This window comes from Myotis myotis, unplaced genomic scaffold, assembly GCF_014108235.1.
Source record: "Myotis myotis isolate mMyoMyo1 unplaced genomic scaffold, mMyoMyo1.p scaffold_m19_p_11, whole genome shotgun sequence".
Taxonomy (NCBI): Eukaryota; Metazoa; Chordata; class Mammalia; order Chiroptera; family Vespertilionidae; genus Myotis; species Myotis myotis.
The window spans coordinates 6,393,829-6,410,073 of NW_023416315.1; the positions used below are offsets into that span (position 1 = coordinate 6,393,829).

The window sequence follows — 16,245 nt, forward strand, 5'->3', positions numbered from 1 at the left end:
GCCATGGTACCTCGCATCCCTGCCCCATTGATGGTAGCAGCTCTCAGAAAGTGTTACCATGCACGATACTGGGGTGTCCCCTTTTGGCCTCGGGTCTTAATTAGTAACTTTTTAGTCTTACAAGTATTTTCTCTCTTTAGAATATGAGTGACTTCAGGAATGGTTATGAAAATTGTATCTGCGCTCACCTTGCGGCAGGCCAGTGGGCAGTCGACTGTTCTGAGATCTCTGTTCTTTGTGCTGAAGAGGTTTTAGCGGTCCCTTCCCTTCCCTTTATCACTCCTTTTTGAAGTGGAGTTTACATGGCTCATCCATTTGGGTGGCTTGGTACCACGTGTTGTCAATACTGTCAGATGTCTCTCATCTGACCCCACGGACAGCAGACAGTTGGGGATCAGTGTTTAGTCTCTTCTGTCCCCTAAAATGAGGGCTTTGCTGCAGACTGCATATAGCACTCTCTGATTTGTGCTTTGCATATAATCTGATAATGGTGATAATTACTTTCCTTTATTGATTGCCTTCTGTAATCCAGACACTATGCTTACTAAGCACGTTGCATCTATCCATCATCCCATTACTTTTTATATATTGTCATCCCCACTTAGTAAATGGAAAATCGAGACTTAGGTAATTGACTTGTCAGAGTCCTCTAGAGCTGGGGTTTGAGTCCAAACCCTATGACCCCATGTTCATAGCCGCCATGTGCTCGCGGTCCCGAATCCTCCACTCCAGAGTCTAGACCAGCGGTTCTCAACCTGTGGGTCGCGACCCTTTTGGGGGTCAAACGACCCTTTCACAGGGGTCGCCTAAGACCATCGGAAAACACATATATAATTACATATTGTTTTTGTGATTAATCACTATGCTTTAATTATGTTCAATTTGTAACAATGAAAATACATCCTGCATATCAGATATTTACATGATGATTCATAACAGTAGCCAAATTACAGTTATGAAGTAGCAACGAAAATAATTTTATGGTTGGGGGTCACCACCACATGAGGAACTGTATTAAAGGGTCGCGGCATTAGGAAGGTTGAGAACCACTGGTCTAAATCATTGTCCCAAACGACCTGAGGGAGAATAACGTTGAGAGGGTGGTTAAAAACATCCAGCGTTCTGGTCCCCCTTTCTGAACACACCTTATCCCACAAGCGTTTTACACTTTATCAGAAGAAAGAAACCTCCCGGGCCCGGGAGGAGAGAACAGAGGCGGGGAAGTGTGGCCGCGTGGGCTTCCTGGTAGAGCTGAAGGAGTTACAGCCAACTGTAAACAGAGGCTGCAAACTGTAGGGGAGAAGCTTGTATAATAGTCTTCTTTCTGTAGTGTTTCCAGGCTTATTTTTCTGAATCTGTTTCTGTGGTAACATAGCTCTGCTTGTTTACTTTATGCTAGCTACACCATTTTCCCAGCTCTGGAAAAGAAAGTCCACGTTCATTATATTTTTTGGAGAAACCAGCTAGTAATTCAGATTGGATAACTGTGAGGGCAAAGGTCAATGTGAAAGTATAATGGCTCTTTCTGGATAAGAGCTTATTCTTTAAAATAAAAGCCTGACTCCTCAGTGTGGGAAGTAGATGGGTTTTTTGTTCAACCAAATGGATAACTTCTCTCTCTGACATCTGGGGAAATTGGATTACTTTCTTAGTGGGATGTAAAGATAAAATGAGATATGTTCATAACAGGGTCTGGCAAACTAACAAATGTTCATATTATTTTATCCTTATTATTGCTATAAGTTATCACTGGTGAGAAATGTTGAGTAGATCAAGTGGAAAGGTAGTCTTTTGATAAAGAACTTCAATGAAGATTTGAAATGGAAATCCCAATGACTATTCCTACTTCAAACTTCTGCTAAAAGTAGGTCGTCATGGGCCACCTCATTCTGTGCCATTGAGAAACATTTGCCCCTTCGTCCTTCATATACAAGGATGCTGTGATCAAGTCCTCAGGGAGAAGCTGTCAGTGTGATGAATCTCCACGTTCGGACAGGAGCTCAACCTGCTAGACAGTGGTTTGGAGCAGGTCCTTGGGGAAGGGACACTCGTTCCCAATGAAGGTCACAGAGATTACGGCTGGGCCATGGGACATTGCTATTGTAAGTCATTGGAGTCAAATGGTAATTTCCTAGAAACAGTCACTATGCCATGCTTGGCTGCTCCATGATTCCAGGAGTTCTCCACTCGGGAGTTAATGAGGCACTCAGCGGAGAATACCCCTCTGCAAGGCTGCCTAGGGCCGCGTTGTCTGGGGACCGACGGCTATAGCCAGGATGGATGGATCGCTCTGACTAACATGCTCAGAGCTCTCAGAGGAAATGGTAATTGCCTCTCCCTCTGAAAATGATGATTTAAATGTGGTGAGCGTGCTTGCAGTTTGGCTGGGAAAAGCCACCGTGAGACAGGTCAAGTAACACATCTGGTTGAAACAGCCTTCCCCTCTCTCCACCTGGCTGGCTCTTCCTTACAGTTTACAACTCAGTAATTAGCTGCAGCCTCACTCCCTCACCTCCAGCCTCATCAGTTCCTGTCTTTGGACTCACTCGTCGGCCCACTTGCACCCATCCACGGCCACTGTCTGGCTTCCAGCTGCCATCACCCTTCACCTGATTTGCTTCAATTACCATGTCTCTCCTGACCCTGCAGTCCTGTCTCTACCCTTGAAAATCAAATTATGTCACAGCATTTTTACATTTCTTCCGTGTAACTTGCAGAAAATCTAGGAAATCCAGATGAGCCAAAAACAAACCAACATACAAAACAGGAAATAACAAACATGCCAAATCTTGCCATCCAGATACAACAACTATTAACATTAAACTGTAGAAATTTCCAGACTTTATTTTCTATTTACATACATATATATTTCCCCAAAGTAGAATTATACTGTAAATACTGGTTTTAACTTCACTGTTTTTTAATGGCAACATATCACAAATATTACCCTACAAATGGATTTTATCTACACACTTCTATTGTATTGCATTATAGGTATAAATTATTGCTTATTTAACCAATGCCACCACTCTTTATTCTTATTTTAACTTTTCAACTTTATAACCAACATTGTAAATTATATCCTTGTTTAAAAATCACTATACTCATCCTTAAATAATCTGTGGGGAAATTTTTCTACTAATAGTATTGTTGAGTTAAGAGTATGCACATTTACATCTATCCTTTTTCTAGTACAATATTTGGTGTTTATATTTCTAGTTTACAACCACATGTGCCAATTACATATGCTGATCTGTATTTTAATTACTTCAGGACTTCTATACAATTACTTCTTCCATCTTAGGCCTTTAATTCTGCTTGAGCTTGTAGAATACACGTAAATCTATATTTAAACTTTCACTATCAGTGCCATGGTTTTTAAACCCTGGCATATCTGCATAGGCCATTTTGTTAGCTTCACGCACAGAAGGCCCCTTGGCAGCCTATGGAATCCTGGGCCACAAACGATCCCCTTAAGACTACAGGTGACTTCTCACAATGTTCCCATACTTGGTTTGGCAAAGAAACCTCAAGTTGCTGTGGGTATTGTGAGTAAACAATTTTGTTTTACCTTAAACTTTGGGACTTTTCCTTTAACCTCTATAATGGCAGTGCCTGGCACATCAAATAAGTATGAGTAAATAAAAAGGCTTCACTAAGAAGTGACTAGAGGGTGGGGGAGGTGGGGCTGAAGCATCTTTTCAATTATTTTGCCTAAAAACGGAGACTTGGAATCTAATCTAGGCGTGGCATAGAAGGGCTCCTTGGCTGCTCAGTATAACTCCATCTGCCCTACAGGGAGTGTTAATTCCTCCCTGGTTCTGTCTGTCAGTGGTGGTTTTCAGTAGTAACAGGAGTTGCCATTTCCCCCCATATTTTTAAAGTGAGAAAACGGGGCAGGTGGCACTGAGGGCTGCGAGCCAGGCACAGGCTTGAACTGGAAGTCCAGCGAGATTTGTTGCATAAGAGATGGAAACAATCTGTGATTGAGGAACATTTGGTGGCAGCAGGCTGAGGATGCATGTTTAATCCTCGTTAAAGAATCAGGCATGAAACAGACATTTATTAGGTCATAATATTGTTTCCCATAACATTTCCGAAATGTCTTCTCTGCACATAGAGACCGGATGTCACCCTTATCCAGGGACAGCGTGTTATCGGTTTTTCTTAGGGCGGATCTTTTCTGGGCCACCTGCTGCTTCAAGGGCTCTGAACAACCTAACACACTAACCATGTGATTCCATTCTCCTAACTCCATCCTGACAGAGAAACCGCTTTGCCATGAATTCTGCCAGCATCGGTGCAGGGGTGGCGGTTTGTATACAGGGGGGCCATCTCCTCCCCCCCAGCCCTCTGTAACCAGCCACTCATTGCATAGACCTCCCCATGCAATGCACTTCTTAGGTTCCCATACTCCTGGCAGTTACCACATGCCTTGGGCTCTGGATAAACTTCCAGAACACACTCCATCCTCCACCTCTCTCTGACCCCTGTGACCCTTGTGCCTTCTTGCCAAGCCAACAGGGCTGGGAAAGCATGGTCTTTGAGGTCAAGCAAACCTAGGTTCAAATATGGGCATCGCTTTGTGTCTCCCGGTACTCTCTCTGGGCAGAGGACTCATCGATTGCATTTATTCCTGTCCTCCTACCCATCCAGCCCTGACCCCGCTCTGCTTCATGACTGGGTCTTGGATGGGGAGCCCCATGGACCCCCACTTGGTCAGCCTTGGCGTTCACATCCCAGTTCTGCTAAGTGGGTGCCCACCTTCCCTCTGAGTTCATCTTCCAGGGACCTATGATCGCTGGGAACTCTGAGGGAGTCCTCTAATGCCTGGAGGTTCTTCTAGGGAACAGCTCTGTGGTTGCTTCTGAAGGGCACCATCAGCTTGTCATGCTCTGAACCGCGTTTCCATTCATACTGGGATTTCTACAACCACAGCCAACTACTGGCAGGTGGCCCCAGTCCAGCAGTGTGGTCACTAGTCTCCAAAGACACCCTCCCTACCCACGAGCCATGTTTCATGTTGTTATGTTTCATGGGTGGTCTCCTCCTCTTGAATCCTGGCTGGGCTCTAATTCATGCTTGACCAATGGAAAGGGGCAGAAGTGATGCTGTGTAATTTCTAACCCTGGGCCATGGAACCCTGGAAGCTTCTGCCTCATGCTCTTGTATCCCAGCTGCCACCCTCCCAGGAAGCCCTGGGAAGACCCACGTGAAGAGGAACTGAGGAACCTTAGTCCTTGCCAAGCTCCCAGCAGTCACCAGCGTCAACACGCCAGCCATGCCACTCAGGCCATTCCCTGCTGAGTCCCTGACATCATGGTGCAAAGAGGAGCTGCCTCATTGTACCCTGTTTGATTCCCAGATCCTCAGAAACATGAGGGGAAATCGACCAATATTTTAAGTCCCTAGCATCTGGGACTGTTACATAGCAATCAATGACCAGAAGAGGGAGACTTGTTTATGTGAATAATGTTCCTCTGAGTTGTCCATGGATGCGGGGCCTGGCACGTGTGCGCAGTGAGTTTGCGATTCTATTTCTTGGGGTTCCTCTATGTGGAGGGACTTGGGACAAGCCTGGGGCAGATGGCTGGCTTCTAGCCAGTGGGGAGATTTTCCATTTTCCAGTCATGGACTGTGCAGCCCCCCCAGTTCCAGCTGTTTTCCCGAGAGCAGTTCCCTGCTCTAGTCCTGATGCATGGACCTCCCCACAGAGATATGAAAACATAGCCCCTAAATGTTGCCCCACTATGTTCTGTGCCCACAGCCTGCCTAAGTGTTTGCACTTATTTCTGGCAGCTGGAGGTTCAGCTTTCTCCCTTTGAGCTAAGTTGTTCATTATTATTGTTTTATTTTTATTTAAAATATCTTTATTGATTTCAGAGAGGAAGGGATAAGGAGAAAGAGATAGAAACATCAATGATGAGAGAGCATCATTGATCGGCTGCCTCCTGCATACTCCCTTACTGGGGACCAAGCTGCAACCTGGGCATGTGCCCTGACCAGGAACAGAACCATGACCTCCTGGTTCATAGGTCAACACTCAACCCCTGAGCCACACCAGCCAGGCAATTATTTTTTTAAATTTTTCTTTTTCTTCTAGAAGTTATAATGTGGAGTGGGGGTGAGGGTGGCATGCAAAGGGGGAGGGGGATTCCGGAGGTTGCTCCATTGGACTTTTTAACTTAAATTCCCTACTTTCTTTCTAGACTATTGTTGGGTATTTGACTCCGTACATCACAAGACTGTACTAGCAAAACCATGAACATGCTCACTCCATGAAAAGATGCAAATTCAGGCAGATAAATGAAATCCTGTTGTAGATTACTAAATTCACAGTTGAGTCCCATTGTTCCACCAGAATGGATCTGAATGTTGGCATGCTGTTGCTATGGGGACTGGCAATGGTAACTACTGATGAGGCGGGACCTTCACACCCTTTGCTTCTCTCTGATAACCTCGGAAGGGCTGTGTCCTTTGGATCAGACCCTCTCAGAATCCACCTCCACCTCAGACTACAGCTAATGGGGCCAGACTGCTCACATGGCTCACCCAGACAACATAGAGGGACTTTTTTTCCCCTCTTGGATTTTAACAAAACTGGCAGATGGGAATTCAAGCTGTAACATTCAGCAAGAGAATTAATATACTGAAATGTGACCTTTGACAGATACTAAAATGAGTCTAAGGCTATCGGGACAAGTGCACGGAGAAAAAATAATTATGGAAGGAAGGAAATTGGAAACAGAATGAAGATAATTATGTAAGTCTTCTGAGGAATGAATAAATATTCTCTCATAAGTAATTAAGTCTCCTCATATCCACACACTGTATTTGGCTTAGGCATTCAAACACATCTGTTTGAATTGTGCCTCTGCTCCAAGACGTCAGTGATGACCCAGTGCCCTAGTTTATTACACTCCAACTCCTGGTCCTGGGAGGCTTCTACAGCCTGGCCTCAGCCTACCCCTAGAGCACTGGTTCTTAAGCTTGGGTGGACTTCTGAATCCCTGGGACATTTACAAGTTCTGGCCAGCTTCTCACATACACAAAATAGATAGAGGGTTATGATCAGCATGTGTGTTAATTTTCTGTGGACTATGATACCTACCACCAACTTCAATGATGGATTTGAGTTTTGAAAAGATCACTTTGGCTACAGTGTAAAGAAAGGACATAAAATCGAAGCAACAACAATAAAAAATATGGCAAGGAATGTAAGTGGAAAAGTATACTGGGAAAATTGGAGAGTTTCAGACAGGTACCTGTGGTCTCAGACACTTAATTAATATTTTTGAAATATATACATTCCTTTGGCATTCTGTTTCCTAGGCCCATCTTTTTTTGGGAAATCCACCCATCATTGAAGATCTATCTTTTTTTAGAATGGCCTGAGTTCTCTATGAGAATATAATCTAGAATGGCCTTTCTGAGTTCTCTATGAGAATATAATCTAGAATGGCCTTTCTGAGTTCTATATGAGAATATAATCTAGAATGGCCTTTCTGAGTTCTATATGAGCATATAAATTAGGATGGCCTTTGGACTTCTCTAGAGAATATAATTTTACCTTCTTTGAAACTCTCTTAGCTCTTGCCTTGAAGAATTTTTTTTCTCCTGACATTTTCCTCTGTCTTATGTCAGTTCAATGAACAACTTTGATTTCTCCCCGCTACAGGGAAGCCCCAGGTGAGAGATTATTTTCTAATGTCACTCTTCCCTGCCAGGCCTAGAAGAGGGCCTGGCCTTGTGTGCAGTAGACCCCAAATGAATGTTTCCCCATTGAATCTGTTCACAGACCAAGGAGAGCTCCTCAGTGACCCATTATCAGGCCAAATAGAAAGTTCCTTGTCTTATTGGGTGGAGGTTCTGACTGTTCTCGGCCATTGAGACTTTGGTGTAGGAAGCACAAAGGGCAGTTGAGTCATGACCAGTGGAATCTAGAAACAGGTAATTCACTAACAGAGGATTTCTTCCCCACTTCCTCAGCTCTCTCTCCTCTCCTGGAAGGGAGGACATTGTATAATTAGTCCAGGATCTTGAGGAGAGGGCCAAAAGGACTAGGAGTAGTCCTTCACCTCAAACCTACTGCACTTGTCAGAAAGTGGCCTTTCTAGGTCGTCCAAGTAGCAAGGGTTTTTGGATACAGGGAATTAGAGACTTAGGACAGCTCAGGGAAGAGGGTGGGGAGAGGGTGCAGGGCATGATCCAGAAAGAGAGCCTCCCACACCTTCATTTTAGAGATGAGGAAACAAAGGCTTAGTGAAAAGGTAAGTGCCTTTCCCCGGTCACACGGTTACTAATGGAGGATCAAGGAGGAGAACAAAATGAAACCCAATTTCTCTCCAAAAGGAAAAGCTTTCCTGGGAGACTAGTTCATTCCTTTCTGTTAAGTTATTTCAACAGTGATGGGACAATACTGTTTTTTCCTGCTGGAGAACAATGGGTTTCCTTTCTGTACACACACATCTCTCCTTGGAGCTGGGGACAATGATGGCAGTGTGCAGCCACCGTGATGATATAAATGAAAGGCGTGTGCAGGAACTCAGGTGTTAGCCAATTAAACAATGTTTAGTGGAAAGAATGAGTCATGTGGTAGAGGATTTTGTAGCATTAAGTAAGTAGAAGAGAGCACACAAAAATCAGAAAAAGAATATACACCCCACATGCTCAAATTTTAACAAGTATGTTTTCTGTTCTTTTTACATTTTATGGAATAAAAAGTGAAAGATAAGATAATAAGACATTAGACAGTTGTGAAAAGAAATACTGAGAAACTGACAGAATGATAAAGGTGCTAGATAATATAAAGGATGAATGTTTTGAAATGATTACAGGAAAAGCAACTTTGAAGATATTTTAGAAATAATAAGAGTAGGGTTAATATTGCTGATAATAATGGAACTAAAATAAAATAAACGATTAGGAAAATCTTAAATAATTCTTCCAAGTATCAAGCAATAAGACCAAGATATTCAAATAATGACAGAGAAACACCAGCATTACTGATGTGCGAATAGTTAGTGCCCCTGAATACAAGATCAGAACAAATGGAAGATAATAAATATTCAGACATAAATAAAATGAGCTAAGAAATCACTTTAATCTGCAGATTAAAAGAGCTCCCTTGGCAAATAGCAGAACCAATAGAACAGCCCAGTAAACAGATACAACCAGGTAACAGTATTAATCCTCAAAGAAAAAAGAAATCAAGAAACAAAAGACAAAAGACAAAACTTGATAGGCTATCAAGAAAGAAATCCCAGGCTGACTTCAGACCTCCCCTGTGTAGCATAAAATTCCAGAGCCGCAGCAGCAACATCAGTGGAGGTTTGACTTGTGAGCTCAATATACCTATGCACATACAACCGACCAGTATGTGACAAGAGATCGAAGAATGCTCGATGGATAAAGACTATTTGGTATATTCAGTAAATGCTGCTGGGAAAGCTGGATATTCACATGCAAAAGAAGGAAACTGGGCCCCTATCTTACATTGCACTAAAAATTAACTCAAAATAGATTAAAGACAAAGGTAAGACGTGACACTAGAAGACTCCTAGGAGAATACATAGGGGACAATCTCCTTGACATTGGTCTTGGCAATGCTTTTATGGATATGACACCCAAAGCACAAATAACAAAAATGAAAGCCAGCAAGTGAGACTGCATCAAACTACAAAGCTTCTGCAGAGCCAAAGAAATGACCAACAAAATGAAGAGGCAACTATGAAATAGAAGGAAATATTTACAAACCACCTATTTGATAAGGAATCGATATCCAAAAAATATAACAAATTCACACAACTCAATAGCCAAAAATAAATAACCCATTTAAACTGTCCTAAGTCCTGAATAGGCATTTTTCCAAAGAAGATATTCAAATGGCCAATAGGTACATGGAAAGGTGCTCAACATCACTAACACCAGGAAATGCACATCAAAACCATAACGAGACATCGTTTCACATATGACAGAATGACTATTAACAAAAAGATGAGAGGAAACAATATTAGGAAGGAAGTCTTATACAGTGTTGGTGGGATTGTAAATTGGTGCAGCCACTATGGAAAAACAGCATGGAAGTTCCACAAAAGATTGAAAATAGAACTACCATATGATCCAACAATTTCACATTTTGGTATATATCTGAAGAAAATGAAATCTCCATTTTCAGGAGAAATCTGTACCCCCATGTCCGGCAGCATTATGCACAGTAGCCAAGACATGAAAACAACCTAAGTGTCCATCGGCAGATGAATGGATAAAGACTAGTTGGTATAATGTACAATGGAATATTACTCAGTCATAAAAAAGAAAACTCTCCCATTTATGACAACACAGATAAATCTTGAGTGCAATATATCAAGTAAAATCAGAGGAAGACAAATATTGTGTGATTTCAACTTGTATATGAAATGTTAAAAACAAAACACCTCCAAACTCATAGAAACACAGAATAGATTAGTGGTTGCCAGAGGTGGGGGTTAGGGGAAATGAATGAAGCTGGTCAAAGGGTAAAGACTTCTATTTATAAGATCAATAAGTTATAAAGTATAACACAGTGACTACAGTAAACAGTACTAGGTTGTATATTTAAAAGTTGCTCAGAGAGTTTTAAAAAGTTCTTAACACACATAAATTACAACTGTGTGAGGGGATGGATACTAAAATTGTTATGGTAATCATTTTCCAATATAATACATAGTGCTTTGGACACCTTAAGCCTACACATGTTCTGTCAGCTTTATCTCCATGAAGGTAAAAAGACAGAAAAATGAAAAACGGAATGAGCAAAATTAAAATAAATAAAAGGATGAAGTATGCAATTCCAAAACTCAAGGAAAGAGTGAAATCAGCAGAGAAAAGCGGTATTGGACTCCGCACAGGGCCTTGGACACCCGACGCTCAGTCTCACCTCCCTGGCTGAGCCTCTCCACTCTCTGTTTTCGCATCACTAACAGGAGGGCTGAGGGTGAAGAATTCCTTAGTTCATTAGTCAATTCAGCTCCAGAAAGTGCTCTGAGGCAAAGCTGATTTCTTTGACTAATAGAAGATTGGCCCTTTCAGAAGAAGGAAGTTGTCTGGATGTGTGCCCCAAAATATGTCTCCTGTCTTTCAATGCTCAGTGGGAGTTACTCTCATTAGTTCCCCTTCTTTATTGCATTTGGGTAAAACAGAGAAGCCGTCTTGAAGATGATAAATGACTAATAAATTTTAATTGGCTCTTTAGCGCATACATACAAACAGTCATTAAATTCATCCAGAAAACTGTTAGAATCGAAAGTGCTAAAGTTGCAGAAATAACCAAGATCTTCTGGTTTCCTTCTATTCTTAAGAGTAATCCTACAACTAAAATCCCTAATGGGTGTAGAGAAGAATCAGTTATCGGGTGTGTGCGTGTGGGTGTGTGTGTGTGTGTGTGTGTGTGTGTGTGTTTTGAATGGGTCAGCAATGTGAAGAGGAAATGAGTTAAAACAGGTGCAAAATTGAAACACTCCTCCACTCAAATGTTCTGGTAGGTGATGTGGTCTTTGTTTTCGCAAGCACGTGAGCACCGCTATAATCACTGTGAGACAAAAAAAGACAAATTAGGTTTGGACTCTTCTCTGGTGCCCTGGCAGCTGTGGGAGAGGATGCTCCTTTTAAAATGAGCAACTTATACTTGAGTGTGTGTGCAAGTATCACTCACGGATGAGCAGAGAGAATCCCTGCCTAAAGCAACTGGCTAGGATTCCACAGGTTTTAAAACAAGACCCAGTGTGGAGCTCTGTTGGTGGCTTCTAGAGCATTTGTCATGACGTTTTCCACCATCTGTTAGTCCTGGGGGACCTGAAAGGGCATCGGCCAATTTGAAAGCCACAAAAGGGTCTTTCTTTGATGCAGCAAGTCCACTTCTATAAACTTTCCTAAATAAAAAATAATGCTCACAAGATTTAACTATGAGAGAATATTCATTGTAGCCAATTTTATTTTGGAAAACTATAAATAGCCAACAATATAAAGTATAACACAGTGACTACAGTAACAACACTATATTGCATATTTGAAAGTTACTCAGAGAGAAGTTTATTTTGGAAATTGTTTTGGGAAAAGATAAACAGCCAACCATAATTTATCCACATAAAGAGGCAATCACCTAGAGCAGGGGTGGGCAAACTTTTTGACTCGAGGGCCACAATGGGTTCTTAAACTGGACCGGAAGGCCGGAACAAAAGAATGGATGGAGTGTTTGTGTGAACTAATATAAATTCAAAGTAAACATCATTACATAAAAGGGTACGGTCTTTTTTTTTTTTAGGTTTATTCATTTCAAATGGGCCGGATCTGGCCCGCGGGCCGTAGTTTGCCCACGGCTGACCTAGGGGCTACTCTGTGTACAGAGAGTGGGTAGATGCCAGCCTGCCGAGATAAGGGGCCAGGAGAAGAGAGCTCGGCTCTCTGGAGGGAGCACCCTCAGAGCTGGGCGATGGGTGGTCCAATAGACATGCTTTGTCTAAACGTCTTTCTCAGTGGGAGTATGAAGGACACACTATGCCAGAGGCTGCTGCTTACCTCTGCTCTCTCATTCTTCCCTAGGACTGTATTCTGACCAACGGGCCCAGGTCAAAAACAAACAAGCACGCAGGCGAACAAACAGCTTTTCCTTCTGTTAGAGATGCCAAGTGAAATGCAAGCAAAAATGAATGGGTTGGAGTCCCAGGAATGCCAGCTCAGAGGAGGACAGGTAGCTGGTATGGGCCTCTCTTATTCTTCCTCCCCTCTTCCTTCCCTGGAGTTTGGCTGGAATTTGGGCCTGATGGCCGGAGTTCCAGCAGCCGCCTCGACCCAAGAGCCGTCTTTACCCAGAGCTGACCTTGAGGCATGACACGTTCGCACTTCAACTGCACTGGCCTGTCCCCAAACCCACATTTAAATGTCCGGATCCTGGTTATTATCTTAGGACCTTCTACCACACCCAGCAGTGGTGTCGCATGTCCCTTACATTTCAAAGGCAATGCCCTCGGACTTACATCTGCAAAGTACTTGAGACTTCACATGTGTTATTGAGTAGAGATAATTCTGGTCCATTTTCTGGGCTCTCTTCTTTAAGCTCATGATATGGTATGATATGATATTACCACCTTAGTGAACTGTGGAGGCTGCTGTGTGTAGAGAGAGTGCAACCTCTAGAACCCTTTGGTGGCACTGATATTGGCATTTTCCACTTCATTGTATAGTGAGTTATTTTTAGAGTGGAATCTTATGGATATTTCAATGTGTTAAATTTGCTGGAAGAAACATTCAAATATGGGTTTTATATCCCCATAGCAATTACTCCCAAATTGGCTGATGCCGTTGGATAGAGAGCCTGCCATTTCTACTGGCAAAATAACAGAGGAAGAAGCCTTAGGAACTTTGCACATAGCTTATTCCTCTCCCACCTGCATAGTCACTTACCTGTGATGGCCAGTTGGGTCACAAAGAAGGTCATTCTTGACTTCCTCTTCCGCCTCCACGTGGAGAACAGCACCGTGGAGTTCCCCACGATGGTGAAAACGAAGAGGACCCACAGCGTTATCAGCTGCTCGGTCTGTGGAAAGCAAGCGACACGGAGCGGCCTGTGAGGACCGGGGTGCCCTGCAGAGCATGGGGCTCAGGCTTCCTGCTGGAAGGTCTTCTGCTCTCATGTCCCCACCGTCAGAGCTCTACTCACAAGAGGCCAAAGACCAAGACCCTTTGCTCCCCGGGAAGAGGATGGTACCTGGGTGGGGGGCCTCGTCTCTGGTCCAGGACAGGGTGAAGGAGCTGTAGTGTGGCAGGTGCGGGCCTGCAAAGTCCTGCGAAAACGCAAGTGAGGGGTTTTCCAAGCTTTCCCCCCGTTCCTTTCAGGGAACCTGTTTCATAGGAAGAAGCATTTTGATGCTTTACATCCATTTATTTTTTTTCAAATCACAGAGCACTGTGTCACGTCCACACATTTTCTCCGCCGGGGCAGTGGTGCGGGAGTGGTTTGCTTCCACACTGCCCAGCACTGAGCCAATCTCTGCGGGACTCTTTCTGCCTCAGAGGAAGAAGGAACGAAGTTAGACACTGTTTTCCTTCCTGACTCCGTCTTCTCCAGCACCGTCCCTGGCCTTGCCCGGCGCTCACATCCCTCCGCCGGGAGAAAGCGACAGGCCTCGGTGCACCTGCAGCAGAAATCTGCTCCCTGGACTGCATAGCGGGGCCCCTGCACCAGCTTCCCCTCGAAGATGCTCAGGGACACTCTTCACATTAATACTTCACAGCAAGCGCGTCTGTCCGCCCTGCACTCAGACCCTCCAGACCTTCCCTTCTACGGTCCTCCCATTTTCCAGCAGGTGGCGGGGGGATGTGGAGGGGGGGTTCCGATCTCACCTATTTTTTATTTCTCACAGAAAATTGTTTTCAACTAAAATGGCTCTGAAGGCCTTTTGGATGAGAATTGGAAAGAGAAGGAGACATGATCAAATAAACTCAGGTACTTTTGAACTAGAAGCTACGTTTTTCCCCCCCGAGATTGTTCTCTCTCCATGCTGTTCTTTCACTAACTGCCTGTGGTTTGGTTTTAGGCCACATTTCCAGAAAATAACACCATAGAAGGTAACTACTTTGTTGAGAGTGTGTGTGTGTGTGTGTGTGTGTGTGTGTGTCCTGCAGGCTGCATTGGTGACTATGCAGGTACCCACATTCAGATTCCCAGAAATCAGGGTTCTCTTGAATGGATGAGCCCTGTGGCCCCCAGTGGGCATGGAATGGCTGCCGTCTCTAATCCCTTGACTGAGCAATCCCTACCCAGGCCTCCAGTCTCTCCAAAGGAGGCCCAGGGCTCGGGTGGGCTCTGCTGGGCACATAGTGGCAGACACTGCAAATCTAACCAGCCTGGTGGCTGTGTCGGTGAATGGGAAGCCAGGCCTCAGGAGGCCTGACACGCTCTGTGCTGGCCTGATCCAGCCTTTTCCTCAGGAGCCGACGGTGACTCTGTGAGAAGCTCTGTTCTTGAAATGGAGCAATGTCCACAGGGCAGGCTGAGCAAGCCTTGTGAATTCGGCCTAGCATTCTTACCCATGCACACATGCACATACACACACACAAAGCCCACGGTAATATGAGGATTGGAAAACTCTGGGAATTGAGGAAACAAGTTCAGCGGCGTTTGTGCACTACAGTCAGGTGAGCAATTTGCTATACAAGTGGGGAGGCTTTGTCACCATCCTGACTTGGATCAGATGCTCTGCTACTTGGGAGATGTGTGATGTCCATGAGGGAAGGCATTGGGTCTGCGTCGCCACTTCCTGTAGCAGGTGCTAAGTAAACATCTGCAGGAAGGCTACATGGTCAATGACAAGTGCAAGGGTACTGAGAAGTATCCTTGACAAGGTTATTTCAAATGGGAACGATCTCAGGAAACACAGGACATTCAGTCGGGTGACTCTAGTTGGAACTGGGTAGTCAGACTTGTCGGAGAGGAAGACATGATTTCCCCAAACCCAAGGAACAATGATCTTCTTTCCCAGCGGAGTCCTGGAAACTGGGAGAAAAAAAGGTCTGAAGGATCTTTAACAATCGTACGGTGGTTGGGAACCCACATTATTTGAGCGACTCCATTAATCCAGCACCCGAGTTATTCAGTTCGCACTGTATAGTAGGTGATCAATAAGTGTGTGTTGCTGATTGACTGTCCTGTGCTGCGCATTGTTTGAGACGCCTTACTTACTGCTCACTTCCTCACAACCTGGCTGGTGAGACGTCACTGTCCTCAGTCAGATGGAGAGGGACTGGGGCTCAGAGGGGTTCCTAAGCTGGTCGGTACACATGGTTTATAAGGGGTGCAGCTGAAATTGGAATATTATTTTGCTTAACTGGAAAGTCCATGCCCTACTTACACTTTGGGGCCGGAGATGGTGAAGTTGCCTCATTTGCTTTCAATTATCATCATTGTTATCCTGACTCCAAACTTGTCTGAAGCTGGGCCTCCGGAACTAGGTCAGTTTTGTGACTGTTCCCCACTTCCCCCCACCCCACCCCCACCACTGGCTGAGCAAGAGGGCGATGCTCAATATGTGTTTGAAGGGACTGACCCTGGACCCGCGTGTGGCTTCCACACCACAGCATCCTGCATGTCACACGAGACACAGCAACGCCATCTGGCCCAGGGAATCATAGCGCCTTCCATACGCCTTACACGTTCATTGTTCCTTTAACGATGAGTGTTATTCCTGTGAGGCTGAAGATGAGCATCTC

At 44.3% G+C, this 16,245-nt stretch overlaps 1 protein-coding gene across 2 annotated transcripts in view; it reads right to left on the bottom strand.

Annotated features, from left to right (window-relative positions):
• Window positions 1-16,245, bottom strand: part of NPSR1 (neuropeptide S receptor 1) — a 63,509-nt gene that overhangs the window by 39,417 nt on the left and 7,847 nt on the right. For both annotated transcript variants that reach the window (XM_036326976.1, XM_036326975.1), the window contains exon 2: window positions 13,441-13,573. In XM_036326976.1, the coding sequence (XP_036182869.1) occupies window positions 13,441-13,573 (133 nt within the window). The remainder of the gene's footprint in view (window positions 1-13,440; window positions 13,574-16,245) is intronic.